The 23914-nt window shown below is 48.7% G+C and overlaps 9 protein-coding genes across 9 annotated transcripts; 2 read left to right on the forward strand and 7 right to left on the reverse strand.

Moving 5' to 3' along the window:
* On the forward strand, positions 1 to 615 carry J7337_004919 (uncharacterized protein; the record flags this gene model as incomplete). The annotated part of the gene is given in 2 exon segments (XM_044822604.1): positions 1 to 386; positions 405 to 615. The coding sequence occupies 2 exon segments, from the start codon at positions 1 to 3 to the stop codon at positions 613 to 615; spliced, it is 597 nt and encodes a 198-aa protein (XP_044683937.1).
* Positions 616 to 4578: 3963 nt separating this feature from the next.
* Positions 4579 to 5049, reverse strand: J7337_004920 (uncharacterized protein; the record flags this gene model as incomplete). Its single annotated transcript, XM_044822605.1, has 2 exons — positions 4579 to 4700; positions 4755 to 5049. 2 exons carry the CDS (start codon positions 5047 to 5049, stop codon positions 4579 to 4581), a joined length of 417 nt encoding a protein of 138 aa, XP_044683938.1.
* Positions 5050 to 5839: 790 nt separating this feature from the next.
* On the reverse strand, positions 5840 to 8305 carry J7337_004921 (uncharacterized protein; the record flags this gene model as incomplete). Its single annotated transcript, XM_044822606.1, has 4 exons — positions 5840 to 6161; positions 6253 to 6722; positions 6773 to 8051; positions 8172 to 8305. The coding sequence occupies 4 exons, from the start codon at positions 8303 to 8305 to the stop codon at positions 5840 to 5842; spliced, it is 2205 nt and encodes a 734-aa protein (XP_044683939.1).
* A 669-nt stretch (positions 8306 to 8974) lies between these two features.
* On the reverse strand, positions 8975 to 10736 carry J7337_004922 (uncharacterized protein; the record flags this gene model as incomplete). Its single annotated transcript, XM_044822607.1, has 5 exons — positions 8975 to 9323; positions 9384 to 9502; positions 9556 to 9681; positions 9734 to 9996; positions 10052 to 10736. 5 exons carry the CDS (start codon positions 10734 to 10736, stop codon positions 8975 to 8977), a joined length of 1542 nt encoding a protein of 513 aa, XP_044683940.1.
* Positions 10737 to 11639: 903 nt separating this feature from the next.
* J7337_004923 (uncharacterized protein) lies at positions 11640 to 13279 on the forward strand (the record flags this gene model as incomplete). Its single annotated transcript, XM_044822608.1, has 4 exons — positions 11640 to 11654; positions 11715 to 12395; positions 12447 to 13194; positions 13248 to 13279. The coding sequence occupies 4 exons, from the start codon at positions 11640 to 11642 to the stop codon at positions 13277 to 13279; spliced, it is 1476 nt and encodes a 491-aa protein (XP_044683941.1).
* Positions 13280 to 14295: 1016 nt separating this feature from the next.
* Positions 14296 to 15015, reverse strand: J7337_004924 (uncharacterized protein; the record flags this gene model as incomplete). The annotated part of the gene is made up of 1 exon (XM_044822609.1): positions 14296 to 15015. One exon carries the CDS (start codon positions 15013 to 15015, stop codon positions 14296 to 14298), a length of 720 nt encoding a protein of 239 aa, XP_044683942.1.
* A 1401-nt stretch (positions 15016 to 16416) lies between these two features.
* On the reverse strand, positions 16417 to 17543 carry J7337_004925 (uncharacterized protein; the record flags this gene model as incomplete). The annotated part of the gene is made up of 4 exons (XM_044822610.1): positions 16417 to 16559; positions 16609 to 16752; positions 16779 to 16956; positions 17007 to 17543. The coding sequence occupies 4 exons, from the start codon at positions 17541 to 17543 to the stop codon at positions 16417 to 16419; spliced, it is 1002 nt and encodes a 333-aa protein (XP_044683943.1).
* A 2931-nt stretch (positions 17544 to 20474) lies between these two features.
* Positions 20475 to 22950, reverse strand: J7337_004926 (uncharacterized protein; the record flags this gene model as incomplete). The annotated part of the gene is given in 4 exon segments (XM_044822611.1): positions 20475 to 20525; positions 20537 to 20947; positions 20984 to 22376; positions 22421 to 22950. The coding sequence occupies 4 exon segments, from the start codon at positions 22948 to 22950 to the stop codon at positions 20475 to 20477; spliced, it is 2385 nt and encodes a 794-aa protein (XP_044683944.1).
* Positions 22951 to 22987: 37 nt separating this feature from the next.
* Positions 22988 to 23457, reverse strand: J7337_004927 (uncharacterized protein; the record flags this gene model as incomplete). The annotated part of the gene is made up of 2 exons (XM_044822612.1): positions 22988 to 23213; positions 23270 to 23457. 2 exons carry the CDS (start codon positions 23455 to 23457, stop codon positions 22988 to 22990), a joined length of 414 nt encoding a protein of 137 aa, XP_044683945.1.
* Positions 23458 to 23914: the final 457 nt, after the last annotated feature.

Here is a 23914-nt window from a genome sequence, read left to right on the forward strand (position 1 = left end):
ATGGCCTCGGTAGAGTATCGCCTGGCGCCAGAGAACCCTTATCCCGCCGGCTACAACGACGCCGTCGATGCAGCCCTGTTCGCGCTGTCTGAAGCAGGAGTAAATAAGCTAGGAGCGCAGCTGCGTGTGCTTGGCGGTGAATCCGCCGGCGCATGGTATGCTGTCTCCGTTGCATTAGCTCTCCGCGACAAGCACGGCGTTGATGTGCAGTCGCAGCTCTCTGCCATCTGTGCGGGCTACGGCATCTTTGATCTCACCTATACCCCTTCATGTCTCAACCACAAACGCAACATCGTCCTGAGTAGCGATGCAATGCAGCGCTTCACAGAGGCCGCTTTTGCACATGTTCCCCTATGGGATCGCAAGATGTCTCATATCTCGCCTCTGTATGCTGACCTAGGTAGACTGCCTCCAGCGCAGTTTCTGGTTGGGTCAATCGACCCGTTGCTCGATGACAGCATTTTCATGGCTTCCAAATGGGCCAACTCCGGCAATCAAGTGGACCTACACATCGTAGATGCAGGGTGCCACGCTCTTACACTGATACCTATGGGCGATGCTACTGAGGAAGGTCTGCAAAGCTTGATCAGCTTCATAAAGAAGCATATCGAGTAGCGAGCTAAGTAGATATATAGCCCCCATATCTATTATCCAAGCCTCCTACCGCCCAATACTGTCAGTGACTTTATTCCTCCATATCCAGCTTATTCTTTACCTCTGGGAAGGTAGGCGGGAATCGCGTTAAGTTATCTCCGTCCTGTGCCACGGCCAACTCTGGCACACAACTCCCGTGGCATGACACGAATGCGTGGCTCTCTGGACCACCGATCTATTGCGGCTAGAGTTGTGACTGTGAAGGTGATAAGAGAAGATTGAGGTGAAGTCAGCCGAGTGGCCAATGTTTGGTAAAGAAAGTCCGTGCGAATACCTGAAATATCAGACTGCTTGAGAACTAATTTATCCATTTCAGACCCGGCGTCTTTTGTACCATCTGTGTTGCACTGAAAGGGATGCTCGTGTTATTAATAGTAGGCTGGTACGGATAGCTTTACAGTCAATTACACCTCAGTGTGCACCCTGCCCGATAAGGTTAGTCTGAGTAAGTACATATCGTTCCATCGACAGTGGCGGTGCAAGCACGTGGCGAAGCAAGGCATTCTTTCTCGGCTACCTTAATTGTTCCTTAGGGAACCTGAGTTCATCATAAGTCATAGAAAAATCAGTTGCACCATGTGGGCTTCGAAATTTCTCAAAGGCCGAAATGCAAGATCGATCACAAAGACTTCGGTTGCAGCTGCTGCCTCGGCGCCAACATCGCAAGCTGAATTCAGTGCCAACTCACAAGCGTTCTCGGTGGCTGTGACTGAGCTGCTCGAATGCTTGGACTTTGTACTTGACCAGCTGGATGATCAAGGTAAAGAAATTCTGCTGGGATATCCGCCGCTTGCTTATTGATGTTCAAATCAGGAGAACATGGAGATTTGCTACAATTTCACCTGTCACGGCTTGCTAAAGAGATATCCAAGTATGAAAACTCAAAGGTTAATGAACAAGCTTCACAGCCATGGACTGCGTATGTCTATTTGGAAAAAGAGCTGCCTGACCTAGCCTGACTTTATCAGGGATCGTGATCTACTCGAACTACTGCTTGGCGCCTGCAGATGCGCATGCTCCGTCTACAAACCAAATGTCCATCCTGGACGTGACCTCGTACCAGTGATCTCTCGGGCACCTTCGATCACTGGGACAGTCAAAGCAACTTCGATATGGAAATCGGAAGATACAAATACCCTTTTTGTTTCCATTAGAGGCACGTCTTGCAAGACAGACCATCTGGTAAACTTTAATAGGAACCAGAAGGATTCTGCTTCGGTTTTCGTAAGTTCCAGGAGCTTTTTATTTCGTTCAACTACTCACAGCTATCTTGAGGCTTTTCCGGGTGTTAAGGAACAGATATATGCCCACGGTGGCTTCTTGGCTTGTGCAGCGACTCTCCTTCCCTGGCTCACTGACGAGATCATTCGCCAGGTCACAGTCGATAGGAGCTTAAAAGATGTAGTTCTCACAGGTCACTCGGCTGGCGGAGCGGTTGCAGCTATGGTCTTCCTTCACTTTGTTTGCCATTGCCCAAATGAACGTAAGTACAGGTCTTCGTACCTCGTGTCTCCCGAGCTGACAGCCTTCATAAGTATCGAATGCAAAGTTCTCTCTCGTCACATTCGGAGCCCCGCCTGTTACTTCAACCAACATCACTGAGCTAGCACAAGGCCATCCTCAATCCCGGCATATCTACGCTGTTGTCAACGAACACGACTTGGTTCCGAGGTTGGATCAAAGCTACATCACATCGATCATCAGTTTGTACCGATCAGCCTATGGGCTGCCGTTGTCTGAATTCAACAGCAGCACGTTTTCAAAAAGTACTCAAACAGATAGAAACCAGGATTCTGTCTGGAAACTACCTCCGCCTGACTTTTATGTCGTTGGAAATGTCATTGTTCTGAGAGCGAAAATCAATTACAATGCTTTACAGTCGACGTCGAGCCAAACCAGTACAGACGGTACTACGAATGCACCACCACAAAAGCTAGATATTCTACGAGTGTCACCAATAGAGTTTTGCAAACTGCTGTTCTTTGAAATATCTGTACATAAGAGGAAGATATACCTGAATCGGTTGGAGAGATTGGTACAAGAGTCCGGGGGAACAGTATGAAAGTACTCGAGGTAAGGGAAAACGCGATTTACTGTGTTGGCTTTTACATGTAACTCAACTAACTGTTCCGTTATAGTCTCCTTCTCAGACATCGTATTTTCCGTGGCTTACTCAAAAGTTGTAAACTCTATGTTTCTTCATTATAAGCTACCAGTATATGGCAGTCCTATCTTATCTTGGTAGACCATCTCGATCCAATGTGTTGAAATAACCCTTTCGGCGAGTGAATTCTGGTTCCGCCACACTTCTTGTTCCCCCTGCACTATCTTCGAATAAAGCTTTTGCTTCTTTGCAAGTTTCAAAATGGGATTGGTAACCGCTAGAAGAAAATACATCGTCGCGATCTTGACTGATCAGAGCGAGAGCCTCCTGGCGAATCTGGCACCCCTTACAACTGACACCATTTTCAACTTGACCAGTGGCTGGATCACACCATGGGTATGCAGTTGACATCATAAAACGCTGGTTTTTTTGTTCGCTCCGCGCCTCTAAAGCCTGAGTCGCATCCGAAGTCAGGAGACCAAGCCCTGTTAGAGTCCGCCTAGCCTCCACTTCCGCTAGTAATAGACCTGGTCGGACCGCGGGTCTTTCTCTCATAGAGTATATTCCCGATACCGTTCTAAGAATGTATCCAAGGTGAGACTTCAAACGCTTGGCAGATAGCTTTGTGAGTTTCGACAGGGCGGGCATGCTGATAACGCGTAGCTCAGGGGCATTCTCAATACATGCGAAACAGCAGCGAGCGGCAGTCGGCAAATATAGAAAGCCACCGAATTTTTTGCAAAAGGAGCAGGTTTCATCTATCAAGGCGCGGTACATGTCCCCAAATGTAAAATGAGTCGCCAGTCGCGAACGCAGCATGCCGCGAAAGCCTTCTATACCGTGTCTGACAACGGCATTGTATTCTCGAAGCCCACTTGCCAAGACCCGGGAACGTCTGTTGACCTGGCGAAATCGGAAATATGATAATAGATCAAGGTTACGCAGGATGATGTTCAACAATTCATTCGGGAGAAGATCAAGTGCCCCCAACTTCACGGTGGGTGTCGTATTGAAGGGCTCCTCTATAGATTCCCGGACAACCTGGTTTTCGTGAGGTCGTGATCGAATGAGTACAAGATCAAAGTCGCGCCTGTGATACGTGCAAACATCAAGAATAGTAGCTGCACCGGTGTTTGCCATTCTATATTGACTGAGTTAAGAATTAGTGGGGAAATCTTAGGCTGGCGTAGTTATGCGATGGGGACTGTGAAAGTATATGCCGGGCCGAGGAATCACCCGGCTCGTTTATCCAATAGACTTGTGCATCTCAGTAGCATCCTCGAGGAGAAAACAAAACTTAGGACCTGGATCCTAAATGAAGAAAAGTCTCAGGTAAATTAGCCTAAATGTAGGATATCTTTACTAAGCTTAGAATAACTAGCACTGAGTTTATTTAATATCTTATTTTAAAGTCTCTTATTTTCTTCTTCCATGAAGAGCGTTGCAACGTAATTGCAGAACGATATCTGACCGAAAATGTTTAGTTGAAACCTCGGCCATATAGAACAAAGATCATCTTGATAGCTCAGAAAATTGCATCAATAATTATCCTATTTCCGCGCCTCCAATACTGTCATACAATTTGAGCTATGGCAAGTCACGTGAGCTCATGTCTTGCAGAGGAGGGGAGCTGAGGTATTCAGCATCTCCAGCTAGTAATGTTCCTGAAGTACTCAGGGGTTCGATCGTCCTCTGGCAAAGTCACGTTAAGGTTGTAGTTGTAGGAAGTCGTTAAACCACGGTCATCGCCCTTATCGTCGCAGCCGGTATAACTTTTTACAAGGTTAGATCGCTGTCTTTGAGGAGGAGGAAGTAAGAACTTACTGGTAGAACTGGCATGCGCCACCAGTGTTGGTGGAAATTGAAGTGACATTGTGGTTGAATGCATCCGAGATAGAGGTCGGATCATCGCCCTTCTTAGGATCAAAGTCGAAGTAGGAGACTGTTCGACCAGTGTCAGTTCGAGTCTGGAGACAGGGATTAGAATGTTACATACCGCACTTTCCAGGCTCAGAGCCAAACGAAATGCACTCAGGCCTAAATCCAACAGTGGTACACTGAAGGACAAAGATGTAACCGTCTTCGAGGGTGTAGTCCCGGTCGGGATCTGGCTCATAAACCTTGGGTGCATCACGCTTGGTCTTGCCACCAGCATAAACGAGGGTTCTACTCTTTTCGAAGCCCTCCTTGGCAGCACTATTCATGACCTTGCCAACAAGTTGGATGTTGGCTGCCTGGACGCCAACTGCAGCTGCGGCCAAGAGGGTAATGGCAGTAGAGGTGCACTTCATGGTGAATATTGGTTTGTATGTATCTCAAGGTCGTACTGAGATGTTATGAATAAGGCCAATTTCTTGGGGACTCATTACGCTTATTTATAGTCAAAAGGCTTTTGGGACTACGGTAGAGATTCCATGCCAACTCAGAAAGTATCGTTCCATTCTCGATGGCAAGGTAGCACTGCGCCAGCTTCTCAAAATCTCTCATAGCTTCACAGATCATTCACCCGTTAGAATTGACTTTACAGCCTCGTGCGCGTCTTTCGGATGCTTCGGGGGGCATTGGCCGCTCAGGCACTATAGGCATGAATTGGTGATCCCTTGATGTCCTACCGCTTTGATGGTCGATGCTTTTTCCGACCGTTGGACTGAAGAAGCATGTGGACGGTGGCACAGATTGTCTGGGGCTTTCAGGGCTAATTATCGGTATAAAATGCTTTGATGTGTTCTGAAACAAAAAAGCGAGAATATTTTGGAAATGTTTGAAGGTTTATTCATTGATGAGGATCATCGCTCAGCCATTGCGGAGGTTGCATGAGAGTGCAACGTTGGTGCGGTCAAGAAAGTTTAATGACTTTATGCAACTAAATAGTCTTCCGGCAGTTACAACATCAGTTCAATGCCATCACAACTCGCACCTCGTTCTCCAAAGACAGCACCGCATTGGTCTTGTGCCTGACGCAAGATCTATTAGGCTTTTGCTTGGTTGCATTGATAGACAAGACACAGGTTTTTATGCAGCATTTAGCGGGGATCCTGGCCGATCGTTGAGGAACAGCTTCCTAATAGCATTTACATACTATCAAAAGAACCCGAGAGCCGAGTCGTTATCGTCCGCCCAGTCGTATGGGACCGATATCCCGGCGTTCGTCATCGACTCGCACCATGTATTGTAACCGTTGATTATTGAAGCTGCCTCGCTGTCTCCCACACTCGGAACAAACGGGGCATTGTCGTGGTAAGCGCGAGCACCCTCTTCATCCAGGTGTGGCCAGCACAACTTGAGAGTGATATCGCGACACTTGGAGCTGTTTGGGTTGAGCTCTGCCATGGCACCCATGATGGACAGAGACGCCTGGATCTGGGCGCGCCAGTCGGGTGCTAATGCGTGATGGGGGTTCTGCCTTAGGCAGTGGACAGGAATTAATGTAGCATGAAAAAGGAAATACCTGTCGTTGTCAGTCGATGCTTGGCAGAGGTTTGGGGATGACTTACAGGATATAAAAGGCTGCGAGCCTTGAATGTGACCGAGATGTCCAGTATCCTTGAATATGCGTGATTGATTCTTTCGCAGCATCCAGACATCTGAAGACGGCGAGGTTTTCGCTGCTTGTCAAATTTTGCTGCGCGTTCTGCGCGGATGATCGTGCCCAGCGAACCAAGAATGGTCGATACATGACGATTCTGAGATTTCGGTAACGCCACTCTGAAATACCCATGCCGAGCGCGAACTCGGAGTCTGGAGGAGGTACGGCAAGATAGTAATACGGCACTTGGGCCAGCCAAGAACCAATGCAGACATCGTCCAGAGTTATCAGCTCCGTGGCGGATGGGAAGGGGCTGGTGATGAGACGGTTATAGACGGTCATGGTGCTGAGATGGTAGGCCGATTGAACTCGGATATAGGTATACATCGTGATGCCTTCCACTTCCGGTGGGCAGTGGGTGGAGTCTTGAGTGAGATCCTAGAATAATCATTAATAAATGGTGTGGTTGTTGATTTCAATCGACTGACCTTTTCGTGGATATTCAGAGGGAATGCAGTCTCAACACCAGCCTGAGGCCAGTTCAAAGGTCTGCCATATGTGATAGTGGCGCCGACATCAAGGACGCATAGACACCACCATATCCTGCGTCGAGTCTCTGTCTGTAAGGGAGAGAGACTATTCCCCTCCAAGTCCTTATGAAGTCCTAGACCAATGGCCAGTCGAATAGCTAAACCACCGTAGTTGAAGCCGGTATTAGGTTTGTTCCGCTTTTGCATATAGTTTGATGACAAACTGAAAGCTTGCACGAGAGTTAGGTTTCCAACCTCAAGGTAGTTTGAAAACAGGCTCTTTTGTGCAGCCTGAAAGATAGGTAGATCTGTAGCATCAGCAACGTTACTGCTCGCAAATGATCCCAAGGCTGCGAGAATGTTTGCCAACGTGTTCCAGTGGCCTTTGTTGGCACAAGGAAGCGTGCCGGCATACTGCGCTCGAAAAGTGGGCTCATGCACGATAGGAAAAGTTGGGTGATAGAAGACGAAGAAGGCGTCGATAAGGTTTTCAACGGCCACTCTGGTCAACATAGCTTGAGAACGGAACCATTGCGAGTGATCAGAGTGTTGTTGAAATAGAGACTCAATCTCATGCAGTGCCACTTCGGCGTCAACTTCTTCTCCATCTGGACGGGCAGATAGGATCTGACGCAAGAGAGCGGATCCAGAAGCAGCACCGTAATATCCTCTCTTTTGATCCCCGATGGTGAGAGAGGCCATGCCGTCCATGATAGCTTGGGGATTTCCGTCAACATGGTTTGTTATAGACCAAGTCGCAGGATCATATGTTCCCCATGATGTCTCTTGCTCGTTCCACTCAAAGTTGTCAGCTGGAGCTGGAGTGGCCTCGAATGCAGTGTCTTGTGATGCAGTCCAGAGTCCAGGGGCTGCATCTAATTCACCGATGGGTGCTAGAAGCAGGGGATCCGTAGTGAATGTTCCCGCATTTCCTGTACCTGTCATATAAACACTAGAATCAGGTGTCTGGTTCGGTAGCTGGAGGAGGTTGTCCACATTGCCCGGGGTCGGGGTTGTATTTGGCAAGCTGACTAACCCCGGCGTTGTCCCCAAGGTTAGTGCTGGTGTAGGCGCGGATTCAGGTGCAGTTGCTGGCGTCGCCGCTGGTACCTGTTGATTCTGAGTTGCCAGTCCTTCTTTTGGACCTTCTAGCATTTCAGCAATCTGGCCATCAGTGTAATGACGCCTCAAGACTGTTTCAGCCTTCTCAAGACGCTCCTCTAGGAGGGTAAGTTGTCTACGTCACTGTTAGTCCGACAGGTTCCCCAGTGGCTCATAGACGCGGCCCCATATATGTATGTACCTTCGGGTCAACCGGGTTCTACTGTGCTTGTCGTAGAGACAATGTCGTCTGTACTTTCGACAGATTGAGCAGACAGGCATAACACCATCGCACTTCACTTTGCGGCGTCGACATTCTCGACATGTTGTAGGCTCTTCTGCAGGAGGGGCTTGTGGAGGAGGAGAGGGCTTGACTGGGTTTGGGTCCATGATTCGTCCAGCCGTTGAGGATCGAAGGGCTAAAGTCAGTCTGGAAGCTTCAGAAGATGGGATGATGGTTAGAATTTGCGACGTACGGTGGCTAGTAAACCCGTCGTCAGGAACCCTTGACATCCCCGCAATTTGGCCCCGCCTTTAGTCCACTTTCGGGCCGATGTTGACACCGGATCTAAAACAGGAAAGAGAATAAGCTGACGGGCACCTGACCTTGAAGCGACAGTGTTTGTTGTTGATGTCACTTCTAGCAAGATTTGCGGTATAAGTCACTGTTCTTTGAGCAAATCGTTGCCTGCATTTATAGTCATGAATGGAACATTTCCCTGCTGTTTTTTACTGCTTGCCATTTGGACCCCCACCAAACCATCCACGCTAAGGCACCCCTAACTCCTAAGCTAACCCCCACTACCGTGCGTCAACATTTGTGTAACATGCATCAGCAACCGCAAATGGCTGATCGGTTAGTAACGTGTTAGACCTTAGAGGTACATGTCTTACAAAGAGCGAACTCAAGTGAATTATCAAGATTAATATTTAAGATATTTACATGCAGTTTTTGGCCAGACAGATACTTGATCAAACGTTGTTTTATTTAGAATTGCCTTTTTAACTGTTCAGGCTTAGGGTAGTCTAAAATACTAGTTGCATGCTTCATCCAAAACCTTAGACAAGGTAACGAAAGCCCTTCTGAACACGAAGAGCCTCATCAGCCTGAGCCTCCCGAACCTTCTCAGCCTCATACGCTTGGGTTTCTTCCCTCTCAAGCTCCTCAAGTCGCTTGTTCAACCTGGAAAGCATCATGCGAAGAACAAGAGCACCCACGATGGTGCAGCCAAACATAGCTGTAACGATGCCATAGCTCTTGCGGTAGCCATTCTCCTTGAGACCCCAGACATAACTTCCAGCGATGTTGCCCAGTTGAGCAAACGCATTGATGAGGGCGATGGCCACGGCTCGCTTGGCAGGGGGACGAGGGAAGGTTGAGCTGATCCAAGAATAGAAGACGATGTATCTAAAATTTGAGGTTAGTAAAATATTCCGAGTTACTGATGCTATTAGAGTGAAGACATACCCAGCATAAGAAGATGCTTGGAGGAAAAGAGCAAGGTATCGAGCAGCAACATTAAGTGTTGACATGCTGATGATGAATCCGACTAAACCAATGCAGATAGGCCCAACAATGTGCCAGAACTTTCAAAATTGTTAGTATGAGGACCTAAGATAATGAGCCTTCGAGAACATACCTTCTCTTGTGTTCGATCAGAACTCCAGGCAACGATAAGAGAAACGATGCATGCAAAGAGCCAAGGTGGAGAGCTCATGAGAAGAGTTGGTACATAGGCAAAACCGAGGGTGCCGGTCAGAGATGGCTATAAAATGTCAGTATTTGGAAACGTTACAAGGGAGAGGAGGAAGTCTTACGAAGAAGGCATTGAAAGACAGACCGACAACGTAGACGGCAAATGTCAGCATCATGACATAGATCTTGCCATCCTTGAGGGCCATCATCAATCCAGCAACAGCTCCTTGACCCTCGGCATCCTCATCAGCCTCACCAACATCCTCGATCATTCGGAGTTGAGCTACTGCGAGCTCCTCTGCAGAGAAACCACGAGTGTTGCTGGGAAGATCGGGCAGGATGAAGACAGCCAGGATGGCGATAAACATGGTAATGGCACCCTCGACTAGATATTGTTAGCCACGGTATCTCTCGGAACAGAATACAGATGGAAGACTTACTCCAGAAGAGCCATCGCCAGGAAGCGTGCCCGAGCACGCCATCCATCTCAGATAACACTCCAGCAGCAATCAGAGCTGAGAACGCATTGGAAATCAAGTTACCACAAAAGAGGACAGCATTTCTCTTTGTGAGTTCCCGGCGGGTATACCACTTGGAAAGGATAAGCAACGCTCCGGGCAAGAAGGCAGCTTCAGTGAAACCGAGGAAGAAACGGATAACAACCATTCCGGTGAAGTTATGGACGTTTCCTGAGAGGGTTGAAATCAAGCCCCAGAGAAGCATGATGGCACCGAGGTATAGTGAAGGGCGTTGGATCTTGTTGATGAACATATTGGAAGGAACTTGCATAAGGATGTATCCAACATAGAGGATACTGAGACATGTGGCATACTCATTATCATCCAGTTTAAGGTCATCCTGCAAGCCCTTGAGGCGAGCAGCAGCAATATTGTTTCGATCGAGATAGTTCATGATGTAAATCAGAACGAAGAGAGCGCAACGAGCATCGAGCTTGAGTTTGAGACGCTTCTCAACTCGAGCACGAGTTTCGGGATCCATTGTTCGGGCAAGGGCGAGACGATCGCTGTGAGGAACAAAACTCTCGAGGTTCTCCTTTGTCTCGAAGGAGGGCTTCTCAGCTCGAGCTGCACTGTTGGCAGTCGAGTTGGTGATCTCGTTGGTCATGATGGCGAGAAAACCACACAAGGTCCTGATAAGATAAGAAGAGAAGACAAGATAAAGTTGGATGGAACTCCAGATGAGTGATGATCCTCTGGGGTTTGGATTTAAACTATCTGGGGTATGGGGAACGGGTGAAAAGTATTTATGTCAATTCACAAGGTACCATGCCCTCATCGGCCAACTCCATCCCATCCATCTTTGAGTTTCAGCTTCACGCGAGCAATTCTCTAGTTCCGACCCCACGTTTGGAGAAAGTCGGAGACCACTTACCAATTCCAGCTTAGTCGCGAAAAAAGTCAGCTATGGAGAAAGGCTGACTGTCAGCTACCAATCGGAACACTGACCTTTTTGCTAGGATGGGCCTTTTAGTGCCGGTAGTTTGGCCTGTGCGCGGTCGACAGTCAGCCTGGCAGTGGGACACGATACGTAACTAGATTCTTGGTTGGGGACAAAAGTTTAATGAGGCTCTTTCTCCACGCTACAGGTCTGTTGCTCTTGATCCCCGTGGGGGTTCTCCGGCTTCGAACGGCTTGAAAATGGAGACTCCGCATGGCCGAGTCATGATCTATCGCGCGCTATTCAAGTTGACTGTCGACCTCTTCGCGGGACATCGTCACGATCTTTCTTTATTATAGTTCATAGTCTGAAGTTTCCCTGATTTTGAGGATCATATGCGTCTTTTAGATAGTTGACTGTCGACCTTATCATGTGAAACCTGAGGCTGTGCAACATCATGGCTCACATCACCTTGATTGTTCCAATTGATCCTTAAGGAATTCTCGGGTACTTAAATCCTTGGTTGGACGTGTTATGAAATATAGATAGTTCTGGATTCTCAACGGACAAGCCTCCTGGTTTAATCACTTCCTCTGAATCAACTTCTTATTCTGATATCAACAACTCAAAATGGAGATTACCAAAGTAATTTACCCCAGACCAACAATACCCATCCCCAACGTCACTAATGCATGCATCCACTAGGTCGGTATTATTGGAGCTGGTACCATGGGGGGCGCCGTCTCCCTACTTTTGGCAGAAAAAGGTCTCGACGTGTCTATTGTCGATACATCAAGAGCAAGTCTCGATAAGGTCGCGAAGAACGCGGAGGCCGCTGGACTATCGAAACAGATCCACATCTGCGAAGACTACGATACCCTCTGTCAAGGACTTGGTTCTCCCAAAGTCTTTATCTTCAGCTTACCGAATGGTCGTCCTGGTGATAGTGTCGTCGCCCAACTCAAATCACGTGTCTCAAATGGCGATATCCTCATTGACGCTTCGAACGAAAACTACGAACGCACACAAGCAAGACAAGAGATTCTCCGTCCTCTTGGTGTCGCATACATCGGACTTGGGATCTCAGGTGGTAGCTTTGGAGCTAGATATGGCCCATCACTTATGCCGGGTGGTGAGAAATGGGCTGTTGAGCAGGTCCTCCCTCTTCTTTCTAGGATCGCAGCCAAAGATGGCCAAGGTCGCCCTTGTGTGACAAATATTGGCACTGGTGGAAGTGGTCACTTTGTTAAGATGATCCATAATGGCATTGAGCATGGAGTCATGTCCAGTCTCTGTGAAGCATGGGAAATCATGGATAAGTGCTTGAAGATGACTGGCGACGAGATTGGCGACGTATTTGACTCCTGGTGTGACAAGGGAGAACTGGTAAGTCCAAAACCTGATTATATGTGAGCTTGCTAACCATTCATGATTCAGAAAGGTAACTTCCTCGTGTCGATCAGCGGTCCTATCTGCAGAACCCGAAGTTCCGTCGATGGCGGCTCTCTTTTGCATCAGATCCGAGATGCCGTTGTCCAAGATGCCAACGATTCCGAGGGCACCGGAGTTTGGGCCAACATCGAAGCTGTCGCCTCTCACGTCCCCGCGCCGAGTCTGACCGCCGCCCATTACCTACGACTTGCCTCAGCCGAAGTCGAGCAAAGAAGTGCTGTCAAAGCCTCCATCGGAACCGTCTCCCCAAAGCCCTTCACCATTGAACCTGAGAAGCGAGCCCATATTCTTGAACAATTACGACAAGCCGTCTATGTCACAAGTCTTGCATGCTTCATCCAAGGTTTCGATGTTATGGAACGCAAGAACCGACAAGAAGGCTGGGGCGTTGATATGACACGAGTCTTGAATATCTGGAGAGCTGGCTGCATCATCAAGTCTGATTACATCTTTGACATCCTTGACGTTGCATATGCTGAGGGCTCTGATGTGCATCCTCTGTGCAGACCTGGAGTGCCGAACGAGATCAAGAAGTCTTGGCCCTCACTTAAAGCCATTGTGCTTGAAGGCCTCAAGGCTGATGCTCACTTACCTTGCTTGAGTGCCACTTTGGAATATCTCAAATATATCGGAGGTACTGACCTTCCTACTTGCTTCTCAGAAGCCCAGCTGGATAGTTTTGGTGCTCATGGATTTGATCTCAAGTCAGAGCCTATTAGACATCTTTTGAAGGGTGAGTTGCCCTTTTCTGTGGATTCATACCGCAGGCTAACATAATTTTACTAGGAAACCACCACGAGACATGGTCTGGTGCTTAGATGAATGTGACATGTCTCAAGTTTGACAGTTTTGGTAGAGGTAATGGATGCTTGAGTCGAGCGCCCTTTCTTTATATTTCACCCGATCGATCAAACCCTGTTTAAACAGCGGAAGTTTATCAACATATTGGTTGCCATCAACCACCACTTGCACTGAACTCAAGGACAGTGACATGCAATCTGCCACTTGTCTCCCCAGCATTAGTCTCACAAACGGAGCGTTCACTAAGCTTTAGAGACCCTGAGAGTTTGAAAGATATTAGGTCCCCGAGGGTAAGGAGGATATTATCTCTCTAGTTCTGGAACGCATTGCAAGACAATTCCTGGATAGGCAAGGGTATGGTCTGCAGAAAGGCAGCCATCATGACGTTTAGGAATCTCATGAAAGATCAAAAGACGCTGCAGGACAATGTTTCCCTCTTGATCAATTTCCTTTATGGAAAAAAGTCCAAAAGACGCTCGGAGGAAACTCGAACAGTGATTGTCAGTATTTAGCGTACTAGTAGGATGATTTCATACTCATTATAAAGACCTAAATAAATTCAAGTCCCGCCCCTGGTCTAGTAAGAGACCGTTAGTTGATCTATCTTTTCAATCTGCCTTTACGGTAGCTCAGCCTTTACTTCAGCACTCACCCGGAGGGATGAGTGATCTTGTTTGATAAGAGAGTTACATAGATGTCAATTCGAGAGATTCATGCAAAGGTATGTCTTGTTTAATATTATTATAAAGCTCTAAATATACACGATATCAAAATGTGACAGTGTAAATTTCTGTAGCCAGCACCAGGAAAGTCTCCAGAGTGCAATGAATGGAATAATTCTCGACCTTGGGCTTCTGTTTCCTACCCTCAACTTAGCACACAAGTAACTATTGTAGAAGATATTGTTGGCTTGCGCAGTCTAGCCTCTCCAAAGGTCTGCAGCTCGTGAAGTTGCAGTCAATTGTCGGAGACTGGAGATACTGGTCTGCAAAAACAAACGGCGCCTTTACAGTGTTTCATTGCCGGCTCATCACTAGGTCAAGAAGGTATACACGGAAATACCTCCATCTCCACCAGTCTTAATATCAATCTTGACATTTTCCGTATCAGCCCAGTTGACTGATTGAGAATAAGCTCTGTTGGCGTTGAGAGTCTCGCCAACAAAGAAACTTCCAGGCTCACGATAGAAGTCTGTCTGGAAGAGTTTGATGTAGTTCCCGTTCCTGTCGAAGTACATGTTTCCCACTTTGCTAGTGGATTGCTTCTTGGTCGAATGGATATATTTCTCGGTCACTTGGGACCCGCCAGCTGAGTTGGTATACCATAGCACAAGGTCTATGACCGGCTTGCAGGTGGCATAAGGAGGATCCAAGTCGTTTTGAACGCAGATTTCGGTTTTCTCACAGACAACCCATTTACGCCAAACCCGGCCATTTCCGTCCCGGCAGAAGACCGTAAGGATGTTTGACTTGAGGCATTCAGATTTGGTGTAGGTCTGGTCCGATGCGCAAATACTGCGTGTTGCAGGAGTAGCTCTGGCGAGTAGCTTCGCCTTTTCCTTGCACCCTTCTTCTTCAGGGTGGCAGTCATGCACAGTCTGACCAGGAGTTGCAACCGAGATCTCGTCGAGATTGAAGGTAAGGGGGGTCAGGCCAGTACTGTCGACCGCCTGGTCACTCGGGGCGATGTCCCCCTTGGAGCCGGAGACAGCAGCCGATGAGACCATTCCAGTGAGGAGGAGTCCCACGAACATGCTTGCGGTTGATTGAGGACGCATTTTGCCTGATTGGGCTTTGGTAATTGGTAAAGAGCTTTTATAGACTGCGTTTAAAAAGATTGTAACTTGAAAGCTAATGGCGTTGAGGAAAGATCGAATCCTGAGGGAACTACTGACCTCTTTATAGCACTATCCGGGCAACAAGGTGCGTGGACAACGGCCTGGATACTAGCAGTGCTAGAACTATGATCTGAAGATACCTTTCATCCTTCGACCAGCTCCAAAGGTATTGAGTTTGCTTATTGTTCTGACCTAACTAAGTAGGTAAACTAATGGCATATGAAAGCTAATTTCTCGTGTTGACGACCACGTTTTGCATATTATTGGTGTTTTAGCATCTGTTTCGAAATTGTAGACATAAGCATGTCTACAGGCCTTGCGGCTAGTGCAGTCTGATTTAGTTAAACACAAAGTCGGATAAGACGATAATATACAAGTCCCTGTCAGCCAGACATGCAGTCAGTAGTCGATTGCTGGTTGGATAATGTAGCGGACAAGGTTGGCAAGGTATAGATAGAGACTCAGTCTAGCGCAGTGAAATAATCATCTAGGTCTGATTTACGTAGCCTACTAAGACAGTTGAACTAACTTTCTGTCTCGTAACAAGAAGTTACACTATACATGCCAACTAATAGGGGCAAATCGACTCGCATGGGACTTTTAGTTCAAGCCAGATCTATCACATCACTAACACAGCCTGTTTGTTTAATTGACTTCGGTAAAAACCGAAGCCATCACGAAGGGAGCTAATATTAGTGACTATGACATGGGGCTCCGCAACGACTAGGCAAATGCCGATTCACACCCGAACAATCGGGCCTTTCACCTAGACTTCCCATCGATACATAAAATTTTGTCGTTATTTTCTCTTAACTTGTCACGTTTACTACAGAATTAAAGCTATTAAACTCTACATACCTTAATAATTATACAGAATCGGCTGCTCAGGATTTGCCAGGAACGCTGTTACTAAGATTAGATGTGACTAAGTATTGGTTACTCACTTGCGCCACCCCTTACCTTTCGGCTGTTCTTGAATTACAACTATAGAGGCCGGCACTTGAGCGGCGTCCGCGGATATCGCCATTGTTGTGAGCAGGGGACAATTTTAGTGCGTACTACCTTGCACTAAAGAAATTGTTTGCCGAGTCTATCAAGGTTACGGCTGTTAGGATTGAGGAGAAGAGGCTGGTTTCGGATGTTTTGTAGCCATTACCGCTGTTGTTCGTGCCGTGTCCCGATTAACCGATACTGGAGGTCATCAGCGAGCCATATGAGTAAGATAAGAACACGATAAGGCTATATAAAAACTAACAATTAGCCGCACTGACTTGCAAATATCACGGAGCGCAGGAATTGGTCATTGCAAGTGTTGATCTAATAAGAGAACTTTTGTCCAACCATCTCCTCACTCTTCCTCCAAAGTAACTCTGCTTCCGTTGAACTTGTAGCCCATGGTCTGACCGTATCAGTCATTGGGTCTGCTAGACGGCATTCTAGAAGATATGCACCGTTGTGTTCTATCAAGATTAGTATATATGGGTTTGAGAGTATTGGAGTTCTACTAACCTTCAAGATCAGGATCGAACGCAGCAAATGCGTGTGTTGCAGCGCCGACCTCGGAGGAAACTGGAACAGTAGACCAATCTACCCAACCCCAGGGGTCTCCCATTGCACGATCAGCTTCGACTGCATTCGTTAGCTTGACAGTCTCTAGGAGTCGTACTTTAAGCGGTTACCTAGACTATCCAACGTATCCAGATGCTTGGCCAGTGAGGTATCAAGGATAGCACCGGGATGAAGCGAGAACGCTTGGAGTCCACGACTGCCTAGCTTCTCAGCGAGAGAGATGGCAAACAGCATGTTTGCTGTCTTTGACTGTCCGTATGCACTCCACTTGTTGTATCTTTCACCATTCTGTTTGCCGATCAGCAATAATTTCACAGTCAAGTATTGTAAGAGCTTACACTGAAATTGATGTCACCCCATCGAATAGGCCCCAAGCGGTGACCATTGCTGGAAACACTGACCACTCGAGGCGCCTCCGAAGAAAGGATCTTATCCATGATTAAATTTGTGAACAAGAAGTGACCTAGATGGTTCGAAGCAAATTGACCTTCGAAACCATCCTCTGTGAGCCCAAAGTCCGTCGCCATGATCCCGGCATTATTGACCAAGACATCAATCTCGGGAACATCTGACCATCCATTGACCTCTTCTGCAGCTGCACGAACAGAGCGAAGAGAACCAAGATCAATGGTCAGAAGCTTTGTCTTAAGGTTGGGACACTTGGCCGCAAGGTTGTCTGCGGTTTGTTGAAGCTTGTTAACACTCCGACCAGCTAGAATCGCCAGTCCTGGTTCTGCCACTGCAATAGCTTCTACAAAGAGTGCACCGAGCCCACCTGGGCTTGCACCTGTTGTAAGGATAGTCTTGCCCTTGATAATAGGTGCATACTCTTGTGCGAGCTGGTGAACCGTTGTCTGGGGAGTATGCTGTACCATGATGGCTAGGAGGTTTTGGATGGAAGTAAAATACAAGATCGAATGGTACAAGATAATGTGGATAGATGTTTCTGAGGAATACTTCATTCCTTTTATATTCTTCTCTCAACAGCAACTTATGTGGATCTCATATGATCCGCAGGCAATGTTTCCGGGATAGTGTATCTGGCTGGCGTCAGCCAGATCCTAGTGGAGTTCCCATCCAAGGCAAAGACTCGGACATGATTGGTTGTTCAACTTCTCCCCTGGACCAGCACGACAGCCATTGATCAAGGTGGTATCAGAATCAGATGTCAGCACACATTCTTCGATGGACCGTGCGAAGATGGTAAATCCGAGGCAAAGTTGTATGAGTAGGTCCCGGCACTTAAAGGTTGGAGACAATTGCCAGTTTATTCTGCAAAAGCGAGAAAGAACTCTTTATTGCCCACCATGCTGGTACCGATATATTTTATCTTGGTTATTAACTTATTCTGTTGTTAAGGTATTATCTGTCAGGATAAGTCAAAGACTTCTCCGCAATATATTATAAACTTAAACTTTAATCACAACCTTCATCCTGAACTTCCACCATATTACTGTGCTTAGGTAATTGATGGTAAAGTTAAAAATGAGGGTATAAAATCCTTGCTCCTCGAATTATATTTACCTGTCTTATTTTTTCTATTCTTCGCACTCAGTATTATCGTGGGCTGGTGTATGTCGCAGTAGAAATCGCGCGATGCCTCCATAGACAAGGCGAGGACGCCGAAGGGGGATATACCCAACTGATGCCTGTAAGGTTTGTCGGCCATGGTGCAAGGGGAAGATTTGGTGAATTGGGTTCGGTTAAAGTGTGCTGGGGTGAGACCCTACATTAAGCGCAGGTAGCAAATAAGGACTCCAGTCACTTTGAATCCCTCCCCTCTCTACATTTCTTCAGCTAACTTAGAGGAAATACGGTTGAAAAAACCCTGGGAGATCGTCGGTTTCTCCGTTGCCGACGCTCTTATCCTGTTTGTCGGCTCGGCTTAATGGAGGCGTTCGTTGACAGCACTCAGTCATGGGGGTATGCGAGGAGATGTTAAGAATATTCAGAGGGGAAGCTTCTGGCAAGTGAAGACAGCTCGTCAAAGCAATATGGTTGAAAGAGCTATATTTCTCCTTCGGACGTCATTGTTCGTGGCATAAAGCCGGTCCTCTCCTCACTCGAACAAGGGGGTCATTGATCTGCTGCAAGTTTCGTGAAATTGCCATTAACAATATATAATTGTGAATTCAATTGGCAAAGAGAATAGAAATATTGTAGTATTGTAATTAAACGTTATATACGTAATAATTGATAGGGCTAGGAAAGGGTATTCCGTAATGTAAAGCGACAAATTGGTATACATGTGTTCCACCCTTGACCATTATCCCTCGTATCGTAAAAGGAGTTCAAGCAAAAGAGAAGCAAATAATGATAACAATAAGAATCAATAGCATCCCACAAGTAGAGTATACTGTCATAGAAAAAGTAGAAATGGGCTATAGTCGCGTTACAAGGTGCACAATCCATTGACGCAAGCACAGATTCCCAGTGACGTACACAAGTCGAGGTTTGCCACACAGTCATCTTCCGTAGAACAAGAGACGTCATCGACGCAGACTTCTTGTTGGCAAGTTTGTCCAGTGCTGCACTGCGCGTTTGTCGTGCATGCGTCAGCGTCTGACGGTGGACTGCAAACTGCATTCACGCAAACGCAGAGGCCAAGGGTGCAAAGAGGTTGCAGAGACAAGAGGCAGTCAACATTATCGGAACAGGAGGTGGTACCTCCGCTGCCAGCACTTGGCGACGATGCCCCGCAAAAGCCATCCGTGGCGCATGTCTGACCTGCGACCGTACAGTCGCTGTCGTCAGAACATGGTGTTCCCGAGCTAGTTGGGACTGGTGTACTGTCCGATGTTACAGTGACAAAACCGCTGCTCGGGTTTGCCGTCTGTTGACAAATCATATCTATGCAAGCAAAGATCCCCAAAGCATTTGCGCCAATTGCTGCAACGCAGTCCTGGTTTGTCGCGCACTCGATATTGGTTGTGACTCCTGGAGAAGGCGGCTGAGTTGACGAAGGCCCAGCGCCAGCAGTTGTGGTAGTTTCTTGACAGAGAGCGTTGACACAGACAAATAATCCCAACGCCTGGGCGCCAAGAGCGACAATACAGTCTTGATCAGTATCACACTCAACGTCAGTTGTAGATCCCGAAGCAGAGGCCCTGGTGTTGGCCGTTGTGGCAGCAACGCTGGCTGTTGCTGTCTGTTGGCAAAGAAGATTAACACATGCGAATATACCAAGAGCCCCAACTCCAATAGCAGCGACACAGTCTTGGTCCGTCGAGCACTCGACGTCAGTTCCTTGTACAGACGCGGCAGGCTGGGTAGCAGCAGCACCAGCTCCAGAAGCTGTAGCCATCTGCTCACATAAGAGATCTATGCATGCGAAGATCCCTAACGCGCTGGCTCCCAAAGCCACCACGCAGTCTTGATCTGTCGAACAATCGATAGGTGCATTTATGGTGGGAACTGTGATGGGGCCTGTTTGTGAAGCTGTAGCGCCTCCATTAGTAGGGTTGGTAGTTGGCTGAAGCTGGCAAATGAGGTCCACACAAACATAGATTCCCAAGACAGACAATCCGAGGGCAGCTGTACAATCTTCAGCATTTGCGCATGATACCGATGTTTGTGCTGCTGGTGCCCCAACTGTCGGAGTTGGGTCATCATCGCCGCCTCCACCACTATTCGAGTCAGGGCCAAGCTGACACACAGCGTCCACACAGGCACACAAGTTGAGTCCACCGACGAGGCATAATTCTACGTCGGCCACGCAGTCGTCACTGGTAGAACATTCCGATCCTGTCTGTCTAGCCGACTCATCAGCTGTTGTGGTTACTGATGCGCCTCCGTCAGACCCTGGATTATTGCCAGAAGCCGTGCTTGACACTTGAGAGCCACTCGTTGTGATGTCTCTAACACATACTGCATTAATGCAAGTGCACAGATTGAGTACGCCGCTCAAACACAACGAGACATCGGCCAAGCAGTCATCATCGTCACTACAAGGTGTCACTCCACCACTCTCTGTCGGCGCTGAAGGATTGGCGACCTCGGTTCCAGATGCCGCGGTGGAACTAGCACCTCCTGTAGTGGAAGCACCATCTGGGTCGGTGGTTGGGACACATAATGCGTTCACGCAGGCGCAGATGTTGAGTCCCCCGGAAACACAGAGCTCAGTATCGACGGCACAGTCACCGTCGTCCGAGCAGGATGTGGGGGATCCATCAGTGGGTGACGGGCCTTGGCCTGTAGGTGTGATAGATGAAGACTGTTCACCCGTTGACTGGCCATTGGAAGAACCAGTCGTTCCAGCCTCTTGGCTTTGGTTCGTACCCTGTGAAGTCGTCGCTGAAGGTTGACTGCCACTTACACTTGTCTGACCTCCGGCGTTAGGGCCGCCATCAGTGCTTGAAGGTTGCTCATTGCCTGTTCCAGATACAGCTGTGTTTGGGGAGTTTGACTGGCTGGCAGAAGTATTTGAAGTGCCTGAGCCTTGAGTTGCTGTGCCAGTGCCGCCTCCATTACCATCAGTAGCTGACGCGCCTCCGTTATCCGTCGAGAGGATACCTGGTCCTTCTGACCCTTGGGTGCCTATGTTGCCACCACCACTGCTATCTGTTGGCGATGGGTCTTCATCTCCGCCTCCCTTAGGATTTACTTCAGGGCTTCCAATCTGCCTCGAAGTCGATGTTGTCAACCTTCCAGATGCCCCCATTGAGTCGGGGCCAGGGTTGACAATGGGCGCCCCATCGGATAGAACAGAAGTTGGTAATGTCTGGCCTGTTGATCCTGTAGCTGCTGACCCATCTGCTCCAGAAGGCGAAGAGTCACCGGATACAGACGCTCCCGATGTTGTTTCTGAGCCACCATTGGACATAGGGTCGCTCGAGTCAGGGTCGCCGTCGCCGCCTGTACTACCTCCCTCCGTGCCACCAGTTTGATTCGGAGAGGATGCTGATTGCGACCGACTGCTGGGCCCGTTACCGCCTCCAGATCCATCACCTCCAGAGCCATTCCCTTGGCTGCCAGTTTGGCTTGGACGGGTCCCACCTTGCGGACTAGAGGTCTGTCTGCCATTTGAGCCTGTATTACCACTATCGGAGGTATTGTCGGCATCGGGATCACCACTACCAGGGACATTACCTTGTGGTCTGGCCGTAAGTGCTGGTTGACGCGTTGTTGGTGAACCGTTTCCACTGCCATCTGAACTATTGCCTGGTGATGAGCCGGAGCCGGGCTCAGATCCAGTGTCGTTGCCGTCTCCGTCTCCACCATTTGATCCAGACCCATTACTTCCCTGAGATCCAGAACCTGAACCATTGCCTGATGGCGAATCAGACCCTGAATTTGATCCGTCTCCAGAGCCACTTCCGCTTCCTGGACTTATCCCAGATCCTGAGCTTCCGCTGTCAGAAGCACCGTCAGAAGAGCCACCGCTTGAGCCTGAGCCGGAGCCAGAATCCCCAGAACCACCGCCACTGGAGCCTTGTCCTTGTATACTTCCAGTCTGCGACTCATCACCAGAAGAGCCATCGCCAGAAGTGCCCCCATCAGAGGAGCCCCCGCTGCCCTGGCCTTCCTCACCTGTGTTGTCGCCGTTCCCGTTGCCACCGCTTGAAGAGGAAGATCCATCGTCGCCCCCGTTATCTGAACCGCCTCCCTGGCTTCCTCCGCCTCCGTTTGAACCTGGGCCTGTGCCATCGATGGGAACACAAGCTCCATCTTGGCATGTCTCACCAGTAGGGCAAGCAACTCCATTGCAACTAGCTAGACCTGGACTTGGCGTACAGATGTTGCCAATACATACTTCATCGCTGCTGCAAGTTTCACCTCCGCAAGACGTTGGCTCACCAAGAGCCACGCAGGAATCTTGGATACAAGCATAGTTGATGGGGCAATTGACACCTGATGCGCCGCAGTTGACCGGGCCGTTAGCTGGTACACACTCATTGTTAATGCAAGCAAATCCTGGCTGGCAGGTTGATGTCGCTTGTCTCCGAAGCAGACGCAGGAGACGGCTGGAGGTTGTGCCGCAAGATGACGGGTCTTGAACTGAAGCGCATTGGTTGTTGATACAGACCGTGTTGCCAGTACAGGCTGGGTTACAAGTCGAAGCTGGTGACCCGGAGCCATTATCTCCTCCGTTCTGGCCTGGCAAGGCTCCGTCAGCGCCATTTTGATCAGACCCATCTTGGTCTGCTTGTCCATCTCCATTTCCTGAGCCAGAATTTGAGTCGGAAGGGGAAGCACTTCCGAAAGAGCCGTCTGTGTCGCCGTCACCTCCCGCTCGCCCAGCATCGCCTGAGGTTGCATCATTTCCCTACGATGAGTCGCCATCGCCAGAGGCGTCTCCACCGTTGGAACCATCTAACGACTATGAATCTCCATTGCCAGATGCATTGTCTTGGCCACTTCCATCAGAAGATCCTCCATTTCGGCCGGAGGCATTGTCTCCCGAGCCATTGCTATTCGAATCACTGCCACCAGAGCTGCCGCTTGCTCCAGAGGGACTACCTTCGTCATTCAACTGTGTGTCTCCATCCTCATCTGCACCGGGAATACGTGCTCCAGGACCTCCAGACCCAGCACCACAGGCGACCCTAGGATTGTTGGATTGGTGAACCAGGTTGCTGATACACTGTCCCGAGACGCACACCCGGTTGCTTCCGCAGGATTCTGAGCTGCTTCCGCACTGCGACAAGTCGGTTGAGATCTGGATAGGTGCACACTCGTTGTTTGAGCAATAAGATCCTGGTTGGCACCTCCCATTAGAGCCACAACTGGAAGAAGTGCCCGAGGTAATGTTGAGCGAAAGACATTGCCCAGAAACACATAGTTGCCCATCCTTACAGTTCTTTGGGTTGGCTCCCAGGCCGCAGTTATAAGTGTCGGTTGAGATGAAGGCTTGAAGGCAGTAACCGCCTTGGCATGATGTGCCAAGGGAGCATTCACTGCTGCTCTTGCAGGACTGGACGTTGGTACCGAGCTGAAAAGGCACACATGATCCGTCGAGGCACCAGTTGCCTGAGGCACAGGTCGTATTTGAAGAACCGCACGAATTGGGGTCTGAGCCAATGGCCAACCTTTGGCATCGATCGTTAACACAAAGGGAACCAGGTCCGCATTGTGTGTTGGTACTGCCGCAGCGGCGGGAGTTTGCCGTCACTTGGATTGAGGAGCACTTCCCATCATCGCACCATTGGCCCGGTTGACATGGGCCAGAGCTATTGGAGCCTGATGAAGAGGTGCAGTTGTCGCTATTTGATCCATCAAGAGGATAGCATCCACCAGCGACGCAGAG

Source organism: Fusarium musae, chromosome 3 (assembly GCF_019915245.1).
Source record: "Fusarium musae strain F31 chromosome 3, whole genome shotgun sequence".
In the NCBI taxonomy this organism is placed as follows: Eukaryota; Fungi; Ascomycota; class Sordariomycetes; order Hypocreales; family Nectriaceae; genus Fusarium; species Fusarium musae.